This window comes from Pan paniscus, chromosome 2, assembly GCF_029289425.2.
Source record: "Pan paniscus chromosome 2, NHGRI_mPanPan1-v2.0_pri, whole genome shotgun sequence".
In the NCBI taxonomy this organism is placed as follows: Eukaryota; Metazoa; Chordata; class Mammalia; order Primates; family Hominidae; genus Pan; species Pan paniscus.
Genome location: NC_085926.1, coordinates 57642592 through 57665916, shown reverse-complemented (window position 1 = coordinate 57665916; position 23325 = coordinate 57642592). Strand labels below are relative to the sequence as shown.

Below are 23325 nucleotides of genomic sequence, written 5' to 3'. Positions count from 1 at the left end.
CAGTGGTGCTATCTTGGCTCACTGCATCCTTCACCTCCCGGGTTTAAGTGATTCTCCCACTTTAGCCTCCCAAGTAGCTGGCATTACAGGAGCACGCCAACAAACCTGGCTAATTTTTTGTATTTTTAGTAGAGACAGGGTCTCACCACGTTGGCCAGGCTGGTTTCAAGCTCCTGACCTCAAGTGATCCACCTGCCTCAGCCTCCCAAAGTGCTGAGATTACAGGCGTGAGCCACCACGCCCAGCTATTTATTTATTTATTTATTGAGACGGAGTCTCCCTCTGTCGCACAGGCTGGAGTGCAGTGGTGTGATCTCAGCTCACTGTCACCTCTGCCTCCCCAGATCAGGGGATCCTCCCACCTCAGCCTCCCAAGTAGCTGGGATTACAGGTGTGCACCACCACAACTGGCTAATTTTTGTATTTTCACTAGAGACAGGATTTCACCATGATGGCCAGGCTGGTCTGGAACTCCTGACCTCAGGTGATCCACCGGCCTCGGCCTCCCAAAGTGCTGGGATTACAGGCTAGTGACTTAACTTTAATAGAGAGTGTTAGAAAAGAGGCTGGCTAACTGAATGTCAGAAGATCCATGAATAGGAAGTTTGGAGAGATGATCCTATCCAAGATCCTTTCAGAGTCAAAGGTTCTTTTGATGAACCATAAGAAGGTGTCAGTACCTTGTTCCTCAGCTCCCATTAACAACAGAAACTGTGTGAAAATAGACTGTAAGGCAGAATGTCAAAGTTACGAAGGTAGAGGGAAATAAAGCCATAGCTGCTTTGTTTACCCTAGTGGTTATTCTGTTTCTGTGTATAAAGATTTAAGTAATGCTTTTTTTTGTTTTTGTTTTTTTTCTCCCCAAACAAGTTTTTTACTTTTAAAATTCTCTAGAGCTTTGGTGTGCTTTCTTTCTTTGGAAACTTCTGGCTCTCCTAATATGTTGTTTTCAGGGTACTGTATTTTGACAAGATCATCCTTAACCCAATATTATAAAGCAACACTTCACAGAATCGCAGTTTGTGTCTATGCGTCGAAGAACCAGCCCTGTGGAACAACTTATGTTCTTTTTTAGTGCTGGTTTTTGACACAGGGTCTTGCTGTGTTGCCCAGGCTGGAGTAGAGTGGCACAGTGATGGCTCATTGCAGCCTTGACCTTCTCCTTAACCCAATATTATAAAGCAACACTTCACAGAATCGCAGTTTGTGTCTATGCGTCGAATAACCAGCCCTGTGGAACAACTTATGTTCTTTTTTGGTACTGGTTTTTGACACAGGGTCTTGCTGTGTTGCCCAGGCTGGAGTAGAGTAGCACAGTGATGGCTCATTGCAGCCTTAACCTTCTGGGTTCCAGTGATTCTCCCATCTCAGCCTCTCAAGTAGCTGGAATTATAGGTGTGTGCCACCATGCCCAGCAATTTTTAATTTTTTTTTAAGAGATGGGGCCTCCCTATGTTGCCCAGGCTGGTCTCAAACTCCTGGACTCACGTGATTCTACCGCCTCAGCCTCCCAACGTGCTGGGATTACAGGTGTTACCCACTGTGCTTGGCCACAACTGGTGTTTTGAGATCATTAATAATTAATAATGAAGTAGCATCTGGTAAAATGTGTACATTAGGATAGCTTAGCTTTTCCCAACAGTCAGTGAGGTGAGTTAGTAATCATCACTCTCATTTACCAGAAACTGGGTTTTGGAGCAGCTTGCCTACCACGATCGTGGTAGATTCTAGCTGGCACTAGAATCCAGAACTTTTGACTTCCACGCCAGTGTTCTTTCTAATACAAAAGGCTACTGTTCTTTCCTAATACTGGGTTTAGAGCCTTACTTGGTCGCAGAATACAGTTTTTCCTCTTTTAACCACAGCAGTTCTCTGGAGTAGGATGGCAGGCTACTTTGGCCAAAGACTTGGCCTCTAACTTAAGTGCTGTCCCTAAGTTCATTTTTGTCTAAAGGAAGTCTCCAGCAAACGTCACTACTGATGTCTGTGCATACTTGACCACCTCCTTGAAAACAGGGACGCTAACACTTGCTCCAAAAAAAAATTCTAAGAATGTTAAGAGGGCAGTATTTGTCAAATGGAATGGATTTCACTGGGCAGTGCAGCAAAATGCTTAAGTTCTGCAGTGTTTTTTTGTTTTGCGTTGTTTTTTAGAGACACAGTCGCGCTCTGTTGCCCAGGCTGGAGTGCAATGGCTGTTCGCAGGCGTGATCATAGCGCGCTGCAGCCTGGAACTCCTGCTCAAGCGATCCTCCTTGAACTTAGCCGGCCTCAGCTTCCCAAGAAGCTGGGACTACAGGCGTGACACCTCGCTGGTTTACTCATTTTTCTGTTGAGGTATTATTGTGTGTTTCCTACTTTTACTATGCTATTTATACTCAACATAGTAGGTGCTGAATAAATACTAGTTAGTATCCTGGCTGGTCCAATAATCAGTAAAAACTGATCTCAGAATACGAAGCTGCTTGAGACCAGGCCCTTGCCCCAGTGTTCAGAGATCCACAGGTTGCTGTGGAGGCCAATCTGCCCAACCTGGAGTTCCAGAAAGGTCTGGAGATGTGTGTTGAGTGAGTCACAGACAGCCAAACTAAGAAAGGAGGAGGTGGTAGGGTGGGGAGGCCTTTCTGGAGAAGGAACAGGTGAGTGAATGCACAGATCTCTGAATCAGCAAACTGAATGAGTGAACCGCAAGCCGATATCGGAGTTGTCATACTTGTTGGGCTAGTCATGTAACCTCCAGGACCTCCATTTCCTTATCTGTAAAAAGAAATAGTCTACTTATTAGCGATTATGTGAAGATTCAATAAGGTAATATTTGTAAGTATTCGCACTTGTACTTGGCATATCAACTGGCACAAAGTAAGCGTTCAATGTTAGCCACCGTCACCATTATGCGTTCATATATTTTTTTTTTTTTTTTTTGAGACGGAATCTCGCTCTGTCGCCCAGGGTAGACAGAATACAGTGGCGCAATCTCAGCTAACTGTAACCTCTGCCTCCTGGGTTCAAGCGATTCTCCTGCCTCAGCCTCCTGAGTAGCTGGGATCACAGGCGCTCTCCACCACCCCTGGCTAATTTTTTTGTATTTTTAGTAGAGACGGGGTTTCACCATGTTGGTCAGGCTGGTCTCGAACTCCTGACCTGATGATCCGCCCGCATCGGCCTCCCCAAATGCTGTGATTACAGGCGTGAGCCACCGCGCCCGGCCTACGCTTTCATAATTTAATAATACCTTATAATAATTATGAACGGTGTCATTCCACGAATAATTTATTCCCTGGTCGTTGACTGAGAACGAGGTTGACAAGGATTCATAAACAGCCATTTCAGTCCCAAAGAGCTTTCAGACAAGGAAGCCAGGACCGGCTTCACAATCCGAGACAAGCGGCAGCGTGACGTCCCCACGTCCGCTCCCAGGGTCACGTGACCCGCAGCCCCTCCCGGACTGAGTGGGTCCCCAGCGGCTGCGACAGCAGCGTCTGCGCCTGCGCGGAGACAAGCGCGCTCTGCGGCGCGGTCCGCTGTGGAGGCGGCGCGAACAGTCAGGGGGCGGCGGATGGCTTTGAGGGGCCCTGCGGGCTTGGGGCCCGGCTCTCGAAGGCCGTTGGACGAAGCGGTGGCAGGGGCCGAGGGGCGCGAGGCGCCGGCCCTTGTGGCGGCGGGAGGCGCGCCAGAGGACGATGAAGAGGACGATGGCCGTGGCCGGGGCCTGCTGCGCTGGGACGGCTTCTCCGCCTGGCTGCACTGCGTGTGTGTGGTGGGCTTCGACCTGGAGCTGGGCCAGGCCGTGGAGGTGAGGCCCGGCCCCGCCCTTTCTCCGCGCTCCTCCCCTGCGCCGGGGCGGCTGCAGCAAAGCCAGCGGCCCGCGGGCTGACCGGCCAGGACCCTGTCGGCGGCGCATCCGGGCGTGGCCAGTCTGCCCTCCCGCGCTCTTTCGGGCTGCGGTCCTACGGCACTTCCCGTGGGAGGATCTTGGGCTGCGGCTAGGGGTGAAAAGTTCTCTCTAGGCCCCTCCTAAATACTTGTTGATGTTCATCCTACTCTTTCTTTATTTCTTTTAAACGCAGAGTCACAGAATTAACTAAAAGGGTTAGTAGCACCCACCCGGAGAAGCCCGCAGGCAGGATGTTTGTTTGGTACTTTTTCAAGAACAATGCCCATAACAGATGATGAACTCTAGTAGCCGAACTTGCACAACCAACTTTTAAGGCTCAGATTGTTTTAGTCATTTGCAGTAACTGTTTGAGCGTTTCCCTCAGCCTGAGTCGAAATGCTTATCTCAGCACGCATTTTCTCCCTTTCCTCCTTTTGTGCCTCATTTCTGTTTCTTTTTTTTTTTTTTTTTTTTTTAAGACGGAGTTTTTGCTCTTGTTGCTCAGGCTGGAGTGCAATGGCGCGATCTTGGCTCACCGCAACCTCTGCCTCCCGGATTCAGGCAATTCTCCTGCCTCAGCCTCCCGAGTTGCTGGGGTTACAGGCATGCGACCATGCCCGGCTAATTTTGTATTTTTAGTAGAGACGGGGTTTCTCCATTTTGGTAAGGCTGGTCTCGAACTCCCGACTCAGGTGGTCTGCCCGCCTAGGCCTTCCAAAGTGGTGGGATTACAGGCGTGAGCCACCGTGCCCGGCCTCATTTCTGTTATTTTTTTTATGTTGCCTCTGGAACAGTTGGTGTGAAACTACTGTCAAGATGAATGTAGGGAACATCATTTGCTTGTCAATCAGTCAACTTTTCCATTCTTATGTATGGCCCCTTACCGAAAGGCTTTAGAAACATCTATTCTTGACGTTGTTGAAGGTCTTTTTAGCATAAGGAATTGCTTGTTTTCATGTGTCCAAGGAAATTGTTATCAGAAGGGCGTTTGTTTAGACGTTTTTGTTTTGGTTTTTTTTTTTTTTTTTTTTTGGTATTGGTGACAGATTTCGATTTCATTAATACTGTAGTGGCCTGGTTGACTAAGAAAATTAGCTAGGAGTAGTTTTCTTAATGCGAAGCTACTGCTTTCGTATTCAGCCTGCCTTCTGGATGTTTTATTGTAACACAGTTCAGCGACATTAAGTTTCCACTAAGAACCAGGCATTATGTTAGTTGCGGAGCATACAAATAGGATGTGCTCTAATCTGTATTTGTAGATTGAGGCAATAATTTAGAGGAGAACCAAGAATTAATCATAGTAGCTGATAAGGCCAAATGCAGTGCCTGGCACCTAGTGGCATTCTATAAATACTTTTGATAGAATGGGTGAATATGTGAGCAATTCTTTATCTTATTAAAGTAAGAAAAACAGTTCCCAGAGATTTTGAGTAAGAGATTTATAAGCCATTTATTATTCACCTTGCCATGTTAACCTGAAGTTATATGTACAGCAAGATACAATTTAACCAGAAAGCATAAGAATGGGTTGTTGTAGTTGATTGTGTTTTTAAATAGCTAAAGGAGATTCTTTTGGATTCTCATTATTTGGGACATTCTTTATAACGTGAATATGTTTTTTGACCAAATAAGCAGAAAATATATTTGAGATGCTGCAAAAATGTGAATTATTAAAGGACTTATTTTGAATTTCATTTTCCATAGTGTATACCACTGTATAGAGTTTTTTCTAGGTCAGGAGTTCTTAACCTTTTGCTTCCTGGATCTTTTAAAAATATGAACAGTGTGAATTTTCCACTAGGAAAAGGCTGAGTAAGATGAAATCATGTATGTGGTTCCATGTATGTGGTTTCCAGCTATTTAAGACATAAACCTAGTAGGGCTTCAGAAAATGGCTAGAGTTCAGAACCAGGGAAACCTCTTGGTTTTGCTCTTTTTTTGTGTGCAGATCTTGTTTATATTTCATGCTCCCTGCAAACTGCCTTCTTCCCCTTCTCTGATTTTTTTTTTTTTTTTTTCTTTAAAGACAGAGTCTAACTTTGTCAGCCAGGCCGGAGTGCAGTGGTGTAATTTCGGCTCACTGCAACCTCCACCTCCCAGGTTCAAGTGATTCTCCTGCTTCAGCCTGCCAAGTAGCTGGGACTACAGGTGCATGTCACCATGCCCAGCTAATTTTTGTTTTTTGAGAGAGAGAGTCTTGCTCTATTGCCCAGGCTGGAGTGCAGTGGGGCAATCTCGGCTCCCTGCAAGCTCCGTCTCCCTGCAAGCTCCGCCTCCCAGGTTCACGCCATTGTCCTGCCTCAGCCTCCCAAGTTGCTGGGAGTACAGGCACCCGCACCACGCCCGGCTAATTTTTTGTATTTTTAATAGAGACGGGGTTTCACCGTGTTAGCCAGGATGGTCTCGATCTCCTGCCAGTGTGATCTGCCCACCTCAGCCTCCCAAAGTGCTGGGATTACAGGCGTGAGCCACCACGCCTGGCCTGCCCAGCTAATTTTGTTTTTTTTGTTTTTTTGTTTTTTTTAGTAGAGACAGGTTTTCACCATGTTGGCCAGGCTGGTCTTGAACTCCTGACCTCAAGTGATACACCTGCCTCAGCCTCCCAAAGTGCTGGGATTACAGGCGTGAGCCACCGCACCTGGCTTTTTTTTTTTTTTTCCTTAGAGACATGGTCTGCCTCAGATTGGAGTGCAGTGGCATGATCATAACTCACTACAACCTCGAACTCCTAAACTCGAGGGATCCTCCTGAGTATCTATGAATACAGACATGCACCACTACACCCGGCTATTTTTAATTTTTTTTGTGGGGACAACGTCTTGCTATGTTGCCCAGGCTGGTCTCAAACTTGTAGCCTCAAACTGTCCTGCTGCCTCTGCCTTCCAAAGTGCTGGGATTATAGGTGTTGAGCCACCATGCCCAGCCCTTCTCTGATCTTTAAGGTGAGAAGCTAACGTTTTTAGCCACTTCAGTGAAAAAGAGTGAATCTTTAACTCACTTCCAAAGCCAGAGGAAGATAATCTGGCCTGGTTTGGGGCAGGTTCCTACTCTGATACAATTGGCTAAAGCCCTGAGTAGAAGGGGGAGTGGTTCAGCTTGCATAAAATGTCTTTTAAGGCCCTGTCCTAAGTGAAGGAGGTTAAGGAGGTCTTTGAGCTAGGAAGAAACTGAACAAGGTGTTGACTGCAGGGGGTGTGCTGAGCTTCTTTTCCCCTGAAGTGGCTCTGGAAGCATTACCACAGAATCAAAGTGTCCTCTGGAACAAGGTTTGAAACCTCCTGGGTTTGATATACTGTGCCTCACTTTTAGCTTTGAAATTACCAATTATTTAGTAAAGCCTTAATTATCTGAATACAGAATTACCTTATTTATTCAAGTTCTTTTTTTTTTTTTTTTCTGAGTGAATAATAACATACTCATTGCTGAAAACTTGGCAAGTAAAGAAATCATAAACACTAGGCCGGGCATGGCGGCTCATGCCTGTAATTCCAGCACTTTGGGAGGCCGAGGCGGGCAGATCACGAGGTCAAGAGATCGAGACCACCCTGGCCAACACGGTGAAACCCCGTCTCTACTAAAAATACAAAAATCAGCTGGGCGCAGTGGCATACGCCTGTAGTCCCAGCTACTCGGGAGGGTAAGGCAGGAGAATCGCTTGAACCTGGGAGGTGGAGGTTGCAGTAAGATCGGGCCACTGCACTCCAGCCTGGTGACACAGCAAGACTTTGTCTCAAAAAAAAGAAAAGAAATTATAAACACTAGAAAATATCACTCTTAATTCTACTAAGAGGCAACTGCTATTAATATTCGGCATTTTTGTTAATACTTTTTTTCTTTATATAATTTTGTATCTGTCAAGGATTAACTTGATTGTTAGGAACAGAAACCTCAAATAAACTTAAGTAAAGGGACAGTGATTGTAAGGATTCCAGGCAGTCTTTTGGAATCCAAGTGTGTGGGAAGCAGGGATGAACCTGTGGGATTTGGAAAGCCCCAGGCCTTTGTCTCTGGAGCTGTGTGTTTTTTTTTTTGTCTTTGGTCTTTGCATGTCTGTTCTTTTCTCCATGCTGAAGCTGGTTTGTGCTGCAGTGGCCTCAGTTTCTGCTCCCCCGTTACTCTGCTTGACTTTGGGTTTCCATGGTACTGATTTTAGCCAAACTCTTTTTCTGGAATGAGGCTGAAGCTTAATACTGGAGTATCTGATTGGCTCAGCATGGGATAGGTGTCCCATTTTGTTCACTTGTGGTTAGGAGACAAGGTTTCGCTAGCAGTAGCAGTCACTTAGGCTCACCCCTGCAATAGGAGGGACACTTCCAAAGCATAGTCTGGGCGGCAGTCTCCTAAACATGTCTACTATGAGTCTGCTTTTATTCATAAATATTCTCATAAACAGTTTGTAAAATGATTAGACTCTTAATAAGCCGAGTGTGGTGGCTCATGCCTGTAATCCCAGCACTTTGGGAGGCTGAGGCGCGTGGATCACTTGAGGTCAGGAGTTCAAGACCGCCGTAGCCAACATGGTAAAACCCTGTCTCTAATAAAAAAATACAAAAATAGGCAGCTTGGTGGCACATTCCTGTAATCCCAGCTACTCGGGAGGCTGAGGCAGGAGAATCGCTTGAACCCGGGAGGCAGAGGTTGCAGTGAACTGAGATCATACCACTGTAGTCCTGCCTGGGCAACAGAGTAAGACTTTGTCTCAAAAAAAAAAACAAACCCAAAAAACAAAAAACTCTTCATAAATATAATTTTACAAAGCAGATGTTCTTTTCTTTTTTTTTTTTTTTTGAGGTGGTCTTACTCTGTCACCCAGGCTGGAGTGCAGTGATGCAATCATGGCTTACTGAAGCCTTGAACTCTCGGCTCAGGTGATCCTTCTGTCTCAGTTTCCCCGGTAGCTGATACTGCAGGCATATGCTTATGCACCAGGCTAATTTTTAAATTTTTTGTAGAGATGGGGTCTTGCTTTGTTGTCCAGGCTGGTCTCAAATTCCTGGCTTCAAGGGATCCTCCTGCCTCCACCTCCTAAAGTGCTAGGATTACAGGCATGAGCGACCACACCTGGCTGTCAGCCTATCCTTTGAAACTTTGAAGCCAGGTATTGACTTTTCTCTAGCTATGAAAGTCTTAGAGGGCATAGTCTTCCAACAGAAGGCTGTTTCATCTACAATGAAAATCCGTTATTTAGTGTAGCCACCTTCATCTTTTCTCTTAGATTTTCTGGATAACTTGCTGCAGCTCTCTATCAGTCCTTGCTGCTTCACCTTGCACTTTTATATTATGGAGACAGCTTCTTTCCTTAAACCTCATGAACCAGCTTCTGCTAGCTTCCAACTTTTCTTCTGTGGATTCATCACCTCTCTCAGCCGTAACAGAATTGAAAAGAGTTGCGCTCTTGCTCTGAATTAGGCTTTGGCCTAGGGAATGTTCTAGCTGGTTTGCTCTTCTATCCAGACCACTCAGACTTTCTCCACATTAGCAGTAAGGCTGTTTCACTTTCTTATCATTGATGTGTTCACTGGAGTAGCATTTTTAATTTCCTTCAAGAACTTTTCCTTTGGCTGGGTGTGGTGGCTCAGACCTGTAATCTCAGCGCTTTGGGAGGCTGAGGCAGGAGGATTCCTTGAGCCCAGGAGTTCGAGACCAGACTGGGCAACGTGGTGAGACCCTGTTGCATAGAAAAAAAGAAAGAAAAAAAGAACTTTTCCTTTGCATTCACAAGTTGGCTGTTTGGTCCAAGAGGCCTAGCTTTTGGCCTGTCTCAGCTTTTGACATGCTTTCCTCATTAAACTTAAATCATTTCTAGCTTTTGATTTAAAGTGAGAGATGTGTGACTCTTCCTTTTACTTGAACACTTAGAGGCCATTATAGAGTTATTCATTGCCCCAGTTGCAAATATTGTTGTGTCTTACGGAATAGGGAGGCCTGAGGAGAGGGAGAGAGATGGGGTAATGGCTGGTCAGTGGAGCTGTCAGAACACATGTATTTATTGATTAAATTTGCCATCTTATATGGGCATGGTTTGTGGTGCCCCCAAACAATTACAATAGTAACATCAAAGATAACTTATCACAGACCACTGTAACAGATACAATAGTAACAAAAAAGTTTGAAATATTGTGAGAATTACCAAAGTGTAATACAGAGACACAAAGTGAACACATTGTTGGAAAAATGATGCTGATAGACTTGCTTAATGTAGGCTTGCCACAAACCTGTAATTTGTAGAAACTGGTAACTGCAAAGCACAATAAAATGATGCACAATAAAACAAGGTATGCCTATATTAATAAAAGGAGAAGGAAGGATGGTATTGGAAGGCGACAAGCGTTTACTGCCTTACCTGAGAGCAGTTATAATCTTATGTAATCAAAGATTTATTTTGAAAGATTTCTAAGCTTGGGTTTTATGATATAAACTTTAGTAACTTTGAGCTGTTTGAGAGCCAAGGGTATATGTGCCTGAAAATTCTACACCATTATGTAACTTTGAAATAAAGGATTATGTTCTGTTTTACCTGGGATATGGAAATGTCTGTTAATGCTTATTGAAAATGAGGCTAAACATTTATATCTTGGTAAATTTAGGCTATTTTTGTATCATTGGGATTCTATTTGAGTTATTTTGTTCTTCTTATCATAAGAATCATCTGGGGCATTTGTTACATATGAGGATTCTGGGGCTCACCCATCTGCTTAATCAGAATCAGTTCCAGATGATCATTATGTGTAGGCATGTTTGGAGTATGTTTTTTAATTTTCTCTTTATATAAACTTTTCTGTTTTTCTTGTAAACCAGCTGTTGTCAAAATGTGGTCTGAGGACTTCTGGGCATCTCTGAGACAGTTTCAGGGGATTTATAGGATGTTTTCAAACTATGTATGGCTTTTCTTCATGTTCTTCAACCAGAACAGCATATTGCAATAGAATGAACATAGAATGATTCTGCCAAGAGCAAACATTAAAGAAAAACAATTTTTTTTTAAAAAAAAGAATGAATGCTGAAGCAGATATGAGAATCTAGTTATTTCTGTTAAATCAGACATTAAAGATATTTGCAAACATGTAAACAATGCCATCTTAGTAAGGTTTTTGTTTTGTTTAGGAATACAGGTTGTGTGTTCCTAATCTAAACATTCAGAATCTGAAACGCTCCAAAACCTGAAACTTTCTGAGTACTGACATGATGCTTTTTAAAGGAAATGCTCATTGGAGCATTTTGGATTTCAGGTTTTTGGATTTGGGATGTCCAACTGAGTAAGTATAATTCAAATATTCTAGAATCTGAAAAGATCTGAAATCCAAAACACTTCTGATCCCACTAAGCATTTTGGATAAGGAATACTCAACCTGAATATAGTTACTTTTCATAAAAATTGAATATGTTAATGAGTAATAGGTTATTATTTTAAAATAAATTAACAGTTTTTTTAATGATACTTTTAGTTTCTACAGTGGTGAATGTTGATAGATATAACTCATATAAACAAGAATTCTAGGCTGGACGTGGTGGCTCACGTCTGTAATCCCAGCACTTTGGGAGGCAGAGGCAGGCAGATCTCCTGAGGTCAGGAGTTCGAGACTAGCTTGGCCAACATGGTGAAACCCATCTCTACTAAAAATACAAAAAAAAAAAAAAAAAATTAGCCAGGCATGGTGGCGCATACCTGTAATCCCAGCTACTCTGGAGGCTGAGGCAGGAGGATCACTTGAACCAGGGAGGCGGAGGTTGCAGTGAGCCGAAACTGTGCCATTGCACTCCAGGTGTGTGCCACCATGCCTGATTAAATTGTTTTATTTTTGTGTTGCCCAGTGTGATCTTGAACTCCTGGACTCAAGGGAACCTCCTGCCTCCACCTCCCAAAGTGTTGAGATCCCAGGCATGAGCCATTGTACCTAGCCTCATTTATTCCTTTCCGTCACTAATTATTAAGTAATATTTGGACTTTATTTATTTATTTGAGACAGGGTCATGCTGTGTCACCAGGCTACAGTGCACTGCAGCCTGGACCTCCCAGGCTCAAGCAATTCTCTCACCTCAGCCTGTCAAGTAGCTGGACTACAGGTGTGTACCACCATGCCTGGCTACTTTTTTGTTTTTTTGTAGAAACAGGGTTTTGCTGTGTTGCCCAGACTGGTCTTGAACTCCTGGCCTCAAGTGATCTGCCTGCCTCAGCCTCCCACAGTCCACCTGCCTTAGCCTCCCAAAGTGCTACGATTATAGGCATGAGCCACCATGCCTGGCTTTAGATTCTTTTCTTGAAACAGAGTCTCGCTTTGTCACCCAGGCTAGAGTGCAGTGGCACGATCTCAGCTCACCGCAACCTCTGATTCCCAAGTTCCAGCGATTCTCCTGCCTCAGCCTCCTGAGTAGCTGGGATTACAGGCACGTGCCACCGCACCCAGCTAATTTTTGTATTTTTAGTAGAGACGACGGGGTTTCACCGTGTTGGTCAGGCCGGTCTCAAACTCCTGACCTCGTGATCTGCCCACCTTGGCCTCCCAAGGTGCTGGGATTACAGGCATGGGCCACCGTGCCTGGCCCATAAACTCTTTTTTTTTTTTTTTTTTTTTTGAGACGGAGTCTCACTCTGTCACCCAGGCTGGAGTGCAGTGGCACAATCTTGGCTCACTGCAACCTCCACCTTCTGGGTTCAAGCAATTCTCTGCCTCAGCCTCCTGAGTAGCTGGGATTACAGGTGCCCACCACCACACCCGGCTAATTTTTGTATTTTTAGTAGAGATGGGGTTTCACCATCTTGGCTAGACTGGTCTTGAACTCCTGACCTCATGATCCACCCGCTGTGGCCTCCCAAAGTGCTGAAATTACAGGCATGAGCTAAACACTTTTTAAATAAGGGAACTGGAACTTAAAGAGGTAACTTGCCCCATATCACTTGCTTAATAAGCCAGGATTTGAACCCTGGTCCTTTTGATTCTGAAGCCTAATTTCCCCCCACTATGCTGTGTTATTCTGGGTACAAAATTAAGCGACTTTTGTTTACTATTTAGGGAAACTGAAGCAAAGAAGACGTGAAATGCTAGCGGTAGCTTGAACTAAAATTCTTAAATTCTTGGTAGTAATAGTTTACCTCATTTCTCAAAGTGTTCCTGTTTACATGCTAATACTCAGTGTAATAATAGTACCCAGGGCTATTTTCTGAGTTGTATGAACTGCTTTTAGCATTTTTGTGATCCTTTAGTTGGCAAAATGCTTTACCGTCCTGTGGAATGCACAGTAGATACTTGCTTCTGTTTGGACAAAAGACCAGTGTGACCTATGTCAATGACATAAAGTTGGATTTCCTGAATGTAGGGTTTCTAACTGATAATAGTTTATAACCATGGGCAGATGAAGTGAGATGATAATATTAATAGTACTCATTTCTAGTGTATTGTGAGGATTAATTGATACAACACAGTGCCTGGCACAAGGAAAACACTTGATAAAGTTAGCAATTGTAATTATTTATTGAGTTTTTCTGAAATAATGAAATAATTACTCTTTTGGTCTAGTTTATTTGAATTCTATCTGTATTACTCATTTAGTGAATTCCTACCTAACCTTAAGAGTCCTTTGTAAGTAATACAGGATCAGTATGAGGGTAGCATCATTAAATTTTTGTTGGTACCTATTATAATAGGAGCACTGGGACCATTTGCATAGACCATAATAAGTACCTAACATGCACAAAGGATTCTATTATGTTAATCAGTAGATGAAGACATGAGAATCCCTGCTCTCCAGAATTTAACTGAAGAGACAAGTAAGAGCATATAGTCGGCCAGGTGTGCTGGCTCATGCCTGTAGTCCCAGCACTTTGGGAGGCTGAGGTGGGTGGATCACTTGAGGTCAGGAGTCCGAGACCAGCCTGGCCAACATGGCGAAACTCCGTCTCTACTAAAAATACAAAAAAATTAGCCAGGCGGGATGTTGCACACCTGTAATCCCAGTTACTTGAGTGGCTGAGGCAGCAGAATCACTTGAACTTGGGAGTTGGAGGTTGCAGTGAGCTGAGATCATGCCACTGCTTTCCAGCCTGGGTGACAAAGCCAGACTCCGTCTCAAAAACAAAACAAAACAAAAAAAACCATGTAGTCAGTGGTCCAGAGACTAAGTGAAAATTTCTGGTGGAAGGTGAAAATTGATTTGAACCTTAAGGGTTGCGTAATTTAAAATTTCAGCTTATATAATTAAAAAATTATACATAATATTTATTGAGGAAAAATTACAAAAAGAGGCAATAGAAATCACTTATTTCCCCTGCTGGATGGAATTTGATAGGCGCATAAATGGTGAATCAGTTCTTAAGCATGAGCAAGGGAAGAAGCAGGAAAGTTCAAAGCATCTTTAGAATTAATGAATAGATCATGTACTGAAATACTATGATCTTCAAGATCTTAAGGAAAAAAGCAGTGTGTAAAGCCGTGAGAACAGAACAGAATGTAATATATATATATATATTTTTTTTTTGAGACGGAGTCTCACTCTTGTTGCCCAGGCTGGAGTGCAATGGTGCAATCTTGGCTCACCAAAACCTCCGCCTGCCGGGTTCAAGCGATTCTCCTGCTTCAGCTTCCCGCAGAATATGATTTATGTTAAGAAAAAGTACATACATAATTTTTCTTTGAAAGATACATAGGAAATTGTTTAACAATGGTTATTGAAGGAAGAAAACCTCAAGCTCAATGGGAGAGAGACTATGATTTTATGCCTTATTATGGTTTGAATTATTGTGTCTATGTTTCCATTTTTAAAAATTCAGGTATTCACATATAAAATTCACACTTCTAAAGTGTATAATTCAGTGGTTTTGAGGTTTTCACAGGATGTGCAACTAACACCTCTATCTAATTGCAGGACATTTTCTTCACCCCAAAAAGAAACCACATACCCATTCCACTTTTTCCCTGGCATCTAGCAGCCACTAATAAGCTTCTGTCTGTATGCTTTCCATGGGAGTGGGATCATATACGTTCATCCATGTCATAGTATGTATATGTACTTTATTCCTCTTTATGGTTGAATAATATACCATTGTATGGATATATCACATTTTGTTTATTCATTATTTAATGAAAATTTGGATTGTTTCTTTCTTTTTTCTTTCTTTCTTTCTTTCTTTTTTTTTTTTAACAGGGTCTTGCTCTGTTGCCCAGGCTGGAGCACAATGGCATGATCATAGCTCACTGCAGCACTGACCTCCTGGGCTCAAGCAACCCTCCTGCCTCAGCCCCCTGAGTAGCTGGGACTACAAGTGCCTGCCACTATGCCTGGCTAATTTTTTTTTTTGAGGCAGAGTCTTGCTCTGTCACCCAGGCTGGAGTGCAGTGGCGTGATCTCGGCTCACTGCAAGCTCTGCCTCCTGGGTTCATGCCATTCTCCTGCCTTAGCCTCCCGAGTAGCTGGGACTACAGGTGCCCGCCACCACACCTGAATAATTTTTATATTTTTAGTAGAGACAGGGTTTCACTGTGTTAGCCAGGATGGTGTCGATCTCCTGACCTCGTGATCTGCCTGCCTTAGCCTCCCAAAGTGCTGGGATTACAGGTGTGAGCCACCGTGGCCTGGCTAATTTTTAAACTTTTTTGAGGAGACAGAGTCTCACTATGTTGTCCAGGCTTGTTTTTACTTTTTGGCTATTATGAATAATGCTAATATGAAAATTTGTGTACGAGTTTTTGTGTGAACATGTGTTTTTACTTTTCTTGGGTATATACCTAGCATTGAAATTGCAGGGCTATACTGTAACTCTATGTTGTAACTTCTTGAGAAACTTCCATAACTGTTTTCCACTACTGATATATGAGGGTTCTAAGGGTTCTAATTTCTCTGCATCCTTATCAACTCTTGTTATATTCTGTCCTTTTGATTACAGCTGTCCTAGTAGGTATGAGCCGTGTCTTATTGTGATTTTATTTGCATTTCCCTAATAACTAATGCTAAACAGTGTTTTTTCATGTGCTTATTGGCCATTTTCATTTTTATTTTTTGGAGAAGTATCTATTAACATTTGTGCCCATTTGAAAATTGGGTTATTTGTCTTTTTATTGTTATATTTTAAGAGTTCTTTATGTATTCTATATACTAGACCCTTATTAGTTATATTAATTGTGTCTTAGCCTGTTCAGGCTTCTCACAAAATACCACAAACTGGGCAGCTTATAAACAATATCTGTTTATTTCTCATAGCTCTGGAGGCTCAGAAGTCCAAGATCAAGGTACTGGCTGATGTGGGGTTTGGTGAGGGTACTCTTTCTGATTCATAGATGGCACCTTCTGGCAGTGTCTTTGCATGGTGGAGAGCTAGCTCTCGGGTCTCTTTGATAAGAGCACTAATCTCAATCATGAGGGCTCTGCCCTCACGACTTGATCGCCTCCCAAAGGTTTCACCTCCTAATACCACTATCACCTTGGGGTTTTTGTTGTTATTGAAGCAAGGTTTTAAATTTTGATGATATCCAATTTATTTATGTTTCCTTTTGTTGTTTGTGCTTTTGGTGTCATGTCTAAGAAAACATTGCCTAATTCAAGGTTGTGAAGATGTATTACTGTTTTCTTCCAAGAGTTATATAGATTTAGCTCTTACATTTAGGCCTTTGATCCACTTTGAATTGACTATTGTATATGCTGTGAATTAGAGCTGTTATTTTTTTAAACTTTATTTTGAGATTAGGTAAGAGTTATAAAAGTAACTTACTCCACCTGAAGTTAACTTTTGTGCTTCAAAGAACATACAGTCCATTGTTCCCACTGCTGCTGCTGCTCTTTTAACAGTTCTAGTTTCTCACAAATTTCTGTCCATAATCCTGCTCAGCACCCTGTACCATCTCTATATCTCGCTTTTCCTCCCGAGCTGCTGTTAGGCTGTCTGTTGCATTTGTAATTCCTATAGTTCCTCACCAGTAGTGGCTGAGCTCCCGCCTTCCCAGCCTGTATTTTTGACTCATTCAAGGTTAAAAATTCTCCAGCAGCTTCTTTAATGTAGCCCACAATCCCCTACATAGTCTTCTCTCTCCTTACTTCTTCAGGCTCACCTTGCCCCACTTCATCAGTGAGCAACAATGGACCATTGATGTGGAAGGTACACCCTCATGTTATGGAAGCAGAAACTGAGGCATAGACTGGCTAATGATTTCCCACAAGGACACATCTAATTAGGACCAAAACATGGTTTTGGTACCAGTACTGTACTTTCCATCCTTCCCCACTGCCTCTTAAGAGTTTGAAGATGCAGAGCTGTATTCATTTATTTTTGCCCAAAGTCAAGGTGAGTAAATGTGAACTTCAAAGAAAATTTGGGCTTTAAAGAAAAAATTGAAGTGAAGAAGAGATGATAGGAAGAAGCTGAAGATTTGGCTTAGGATGGTGGAATAAGAAGTAACAACAACAGTGAAAAAGAAAGAAGGCAAAATGCTAATATTTTGTCTGTTGCCTTCTGTGAGGGCAGGTGGGAATATCTAGTTAACTGTGTTTCCTAAAAGCTAGAAAGATAAAAGAATAGGATCTGTGCATATGGTAACCATACCAGTGCATCCTATTTTCAAATATTTGTCTTGTCTTCCCACAAACCATCTGTATTAGTCTGCTATGGCTACTATAACAAAATACCAAAAGACTGAGTATCTTTTTGTTTTGTTTTGTTTTTGTTTTGAGACAGGGTCTCACTCTGTCGTCCAGGGTGGAGTGCGGTGGCACCATCTGGGCTCACTGCAACCTCCACCTTCTGGATTCAAGCCATACTTGTGCCTCAGCTTCCTGAGTAGCTGTAATTACAGGTGTGTGCCATCATGCCCAGCTAATTTTTGTAATTTTAGCAGAGACAGGGTTTTGCCATGTTGGCCAGACTGGTCACTCCTGGCCTCAAGTAATCTACCTGCCTTGGTCTCCCAAAGTGCTGGGATTACTGGCAAAAGCCATCGCACCTGGCCTGCATGTCTTAAATAACAAATGTCTATTTCTCTTGGTTCTGGAGGCTGGGGAAAGTTTAAAATCAAGTTGCTTACCAATTTTGTTCCTGGTGAGGGTCCTCTTCCTGGCTTGCAGATGGCTGTGTTCTTGCTATGTCCTCACATGGCAGAGAGAAAGAGAGAGAGATCTCTTGTGTTTCCTCTTATAAGGGCACAAGTGCCATCATGTGAGCTCTACACTCATGACCTAATTACCTCCCAAAGGCCCTGTCTCTAAATATGATTGGAGGTTAGAGCTTTAACGTGAATTTTTGGGGGATTCAGTCCATAGCACCATCTAACTGGACTAGATATCTCTGGATTTGAGCCCCAACGTATTTCTTATCTCCCCAATTGCCTGGAAAAAAAAATCTCATCTTAAACTATTTTTGTTCTCTTTGTAGAAACCAACCACCATTTTATGCCCCCTCTGAGGGCAGTTCAGTGTGTGAGGTACTCTTTATGGGTCTTGAAGAACGTGTTTCTCAGAAGAAAATAGTAGCTGTTTATCAAGGCATTTATGTGCTGGGAGAATCTCCTGTTGATTTCTGATAAGCTGTAGAGATATCTTTGTTAAAATTTAAACATCTATATTCTATAAATCTATATTTATCCTGGAAAAAGTATCAGGAGAAATTATCCTGTGAATGCCAAAAGAATTTGGTATTTAGTCTAAGTGGATTATAACAGAAAGTTCTTTTTTTTAAAAGAGTCATTTCCTTTAGGAATGGCTAAATGAGATGTGTTGGACTGGTTTAAAGAGATATTGTGATGAGTTAGTGATTTTGACAAAAATGGCTGAGTAGTTCAGCATTTAGATGGTTGGATATTAAAGATGATATAACAACTTACAAAGAATGGGATATAATTAACCCTTACCAAGTGCTTCTATTTAGGAACTGAGAAGGATTATATTAATCCCAGCTGATAGGGGAAAGAGTCAAACTTCCCATAAATGCAGTCTGATACAAAGCCAGGAAGAATGTTGAGATCTAATGAATTAAGATACAGTAGTGCTTTCTGCCATCAAGGAAAAAAAGCAACCACGATTCTTTCTGTTAAAAGTGACAGGAAGGCCGGATGTAGTGGCCTCCCAGCAATTTGGGAGGTGGGAGGCAGGAGGATCATTTGAGGCCAGGAGTTTGAGACCAGCCTGGGCAACATGGCAAGACTCCATATCTACAGAAAATTTGAAAATTAGCCAGGTGTGGTGGTGCATGTCTGTAGTCCCAGCTACTGAGGAGGCTAAGGTGGGAGGATCGCTTGAGCCCTGGAAGTCGAGGCTGGGGTGAGCCACAGTTGTGCCACTGCACTCTAGCCTTGGTGACAGAACAAGACTCTGGAGACTCTGTCTCAAAAAAAAAAAAAAAAAAAAGGACAACAAAGTTAGCCCAAACTGGCATAAGAAAACAAAGTTTATTGATTCATGTTATTGCAAAGTTCACAGGTAAGCCTGACTCAAGGCACAATTGAATTTATAGTTGAAATAATGTAAGGACTTGGTTTCTGTCCATCTTCCTGCTGTCTTTCACTGTAGAGAATTGATTAAAATGATAGGCCATAGGAATAGCAGGTGGAATTTATTAGAAGGTACCATTAGAGCCTTACATATCAATGGGAAATAGTTTTTTGTTTGTTTGGAGCAAATAGTGTTGGGAAAGTTGACGATTTAAAAAATAACAGTTTGAGGCTGGGCACGGTGGCTCATGCCTGTAATTCTAACACTTTGGGAGGCCAAGGCGGGTGGATCACTTGAGGTCAGGCATTCAAGACCAGCCTAGCCAACATGGTGAACCCTGTCTCTACTAAAAATACAAGAATTAACTGGGCATGGTGGTGCACACCTGTAATCCCAGCTACTTGGGTGGCTGAGGCACAAGAATCACTTGAACCTGGGAGGTGGAGGTTGCAGTGAGCTGAGATCACACCATTGCACTCCAGCCTGGGTGACAGAGCGAGACTCTGTCTCAAAAAAATAAAAAATAAATAAAAATAAAAAATAGCAGTTTGAGCTATAGCTCAGAATTAAAGAAAAAGCCCATAAAATGTTAGAAGAAAATCTACAAAAACTTAATTCATTGTTTTCTAAGTTTCAGTCATTCCTTGTCATATTATTTGTACTATTAATATTTTTCTTTAACTGGATTCTTCACATCCCTCTGCCCTTTTTTTTACTTAGCTATATCTTAAGCATTTGTATCCATGATATATTGATTTTGAGTGTCAGGTCTTTTTTCCTAATACACATTAAATTAAGTACAGTACATATAACTATTAAAATTTTAGAAGGGCTGTGCGCCATATAACATCTCCACTGGCATGTGTGCCATGCTTTTGGAAACAAGGATTTAACTGTTAAAAGATTAGAGAAGGATTTTTTCTAAGACATCTTGTAACAGCAATAGAAGGCCTTTTTTTTTTTTTTTAATAATCTTATTCTTTTGCCAGGCTGAAAGGCAGTGGTGTGATTTCAGCTCACTGCAACCTCTGCCTCCCAGGTTCAAGCCATTCTTGTGCCTCAGCCTCCTGAGTAGCTGGGATTACAAGTGCCCACCACCATGCCCGTCTAAGTTTTTTGTATTTTTAGTAGAGACATGGTTTCGCCATGTTAGCCAGGCTGATCTCGAACTCCTGGCCTCAAGTGACCTGCCCACCCCGGCCTCCCAAAGTGTTAGGATTACAGGTATGAGCCATGGCACCTGGCCAAGAAGGACTTTTTTTTTTTGAGAGAGAGGGTCTCACCCTGTCACCCAGGCTGGAGTGGAGTGGCATGATCTTGGCTCGCTGCAGCCTCTATGTGCTTGGGGGGCCTGACTCTCCTAAGACAGCCATTAGTACCAGCAGGTGGCCTTTAAGGCACGTCCGGTATAATGTTTGAAAATCACTGGCCTTTGATAATTGGTGGCATGAGACAGGCATTACTACCAATGCATACAAGATGCCTTCTGTGACTAATGTATAGTGCCAGTTGACTAGTCAAGCACTGAGTGTGTAATTTTTGTCACTTTGATAAATGTTATGTCCATCTCCTAAGGAGGTCAGGTTGGTTATAACATAGAGTTTGGTTGGCTTGTAGAGTGTGTGCCCTTGGGTGTGTTGTTTACTATTGTTTGTTCTGGTGGTAGCTGATCTGACCTAGCCCTGCTTCCTTGCAGGGGCTGTGGGGCAGGAGTTTCATCAGAAGGTGGCTGTGGTCACTGCAGACACTAAAATAACCTAAGAAAATGCATAATGATCCTTTAAAGGGACCAGAGAGAATTAGGATAGCCTTTATTGTGGAGATGGTCCTTGAGGTTTCTTAAACTGCAGATAATTATTTTTCCTTTTCATTTTTCTTTTACTAATAACTAAGTAGTTAGGATGTGTATTACTTGTTGGAGTCAGTTGAAAAATATTATTTACTGAAGTAGACGCCAGCTGAAAATTATGTTCTCTTTAGATTATAGGCTACCAAAGAAGACTCAGTAAGCTTTGAGTTATTAGTCAATTGGTAAATGGTTCTTGATAACTTAATGATTTTACCAATCTTTTGGAGATAACTTTAAACCAAAAACTTTTTTTACCTAATGTAAATATTACTCAATGCTCCCAGCTATGTTTCATTATTAAAGTTTGTGAACTGTTTCTTTTTGTTTTGCTTTTTGTCTTTTAACTTTTATTTTAGGTTTCTGGGTACATGTAAAAGTTTGTTACGTACATAAACTCATGTCTCAGGCGTTTGTTGTGCAGATTATTTCATCACCCAGGTGTTAAGCCCAGTACCCAATAGTTATCTTTTCTGTTCCTCTCCCTCCTCCCACCCTCCACCCTCAAGTAGACCCCAGTGTCTGTTGTTTCCTTCTTTGTGTTCATAAGGTCTCATTATTTAGCTCCTCCCACTTATAAGAGACAATATGCAGTATTTGGTTTTCAGTTCCTGCATTAGTTAGCTGAGGATAATAGCCTCCAGCTTCATCCACGTTCCCATAAAAGACACGATCCCATTCTTTTTTTATGGCTGCATAGTATTTCGAGGTATATATGTACCACATTTTCTTTATCCAGTCTGTCATTGATGGGCATTTAGTTTGATTTAATGTCTTTGCTATTGTGAATAGTGCTGCAGAACTAGTTATTTATTTATTTTATCTTATTTATTTATTTTTTGAGATAAGAGTCTTGCTCTGTAGCCCAGGCTGGAGTGCAGTGGCATGATCTTGGGCCCACTGCTACCTCCACCTCCCAGGTCCAGGTTCAAGCAATTCTCCTGCTTCAGCCTCTGGAGTAGCTGGGATTACAGGCATGTACTACCATGTTCAGCTAATTTTTGTATTTTTAGTAGAGATGGGGTTTTACCTTGTTGGCCAGGCTGGTCTTGAACTCCTGACCTCGTGATCCACCTGCCTCGGCCTCCCGATTTCTTTTTTTTTTTTTGAGACGGGGTCTTGCTCTGTCACCCAGGCTGGAGTGCAGTGGCGCGATCTTGGCTCGCTGCAACCTCCACCTCCCAGGTTCACGCCATTCTCCTGCCTCAGCTTCCCCAGCAGCTGGGACTACAGGCACACGCCACCACGCCCAGCTAATTTTTTTGTATTTTTAGTAGAGACGGGGTTTCACCGTATGGTCTCGATCTCCTGCCCTCGTGAGCCTCCCACCTCAGCCTCCCAAAGTGCTGGGATTATAGGCGTGAGCCACTGCACCCGGCCGGCTTCCCAGTATTTTTAAAAAAATATTCTTGACTGGGCACGGTGGCTCACGCCTGAAGTCCCAGCAATTTGGGAGGCCAAGGCAGGTGGATCACCTGAGGTCAGGAGTTCAAGACCACCCTGACCAACATGGTGAAATCCCCATCTCTACTAAAAATACAAAATTGGCTGGGTGTGGTGGCACATGCCTGTAATTCCAGCTACTCAGGAGGCTGAGGCAGGAGATTTGCTTGAACCCGGGAGGGGAAGAATCACTTGAACCTGGGAGGTGGAGGTTACAGTAAGCCAAGATCGCACCATTGCACTCAAGCCTGGGCAACAAGAGTGAAACTCCTTCTCAAAAACAAAAACAAAAAAAGCAAAAAAAAAATCTTCATTATTGTGGATATATAATAGTTGCACATATATATGGGGTACATGTGATATTTTGATGCAGACATGCAATGTATAATGATCAAATAGAGTTATTGGGATATCCATCACTTCAAGCATTTATCATTTCTTTGTGTTGGGAACATTCCAGTTCTACTCTTTAGTGATTTTGAAATACACAATAAATTATTTTTAACTGTGGTTGTCCTATTGTGCTACCAAACACTAGATCTTATTCCTTCTATCTAATTGTATTTTTGTAGCCCTTAACCATTCTTTCTTTATTCCCCCCCTCAAACCCTTACTACTCTTCCCAGCCTCTGGTAACTTACCATCATTATTCTATTTTCTATCTCTGTGAGTTCCTCTTTTTAGCCCTTACATATGAGTGAGAACATGTGATATTTGTCTTTCTGTGCCTGGCTTATTTCACTTAACGGTTCTA

The 23325-nt window shown here is 42.6% G+C and overlaps 1 protein-coding gene across 4 annotated transcripts in view; it reads left to right on the top strand.

Annotated features, from left to right (window-relative positions):
* The first annotated feature begins 301 nt into the window (after positions 1–301).
* Positions 302–23325, top strand: part of DENND6A (DENN domain containing 6A) — a 72120-nt gene continuing 49096 nt past the window's right edge. For 2 of the 4 annotated variants that reach the window (XM_034956715.3, XM_008964048.5), the window contains exon 1: positions 302–3793. In XM_034956715.3, the coding sequence (XP_034812606.1) occupies positions 3557–3793 (237 nt within the window). In that variant the 5' untranslated portion in view covers positions 302–3556. Of the gene's footprint in view, positions 3794–16909; positions 17145–23325 lie in introns of those variants that run through there. The other 2 variants (XM_003811635.7, XM_008964049.6) reach the window with 2 other exon arrangements.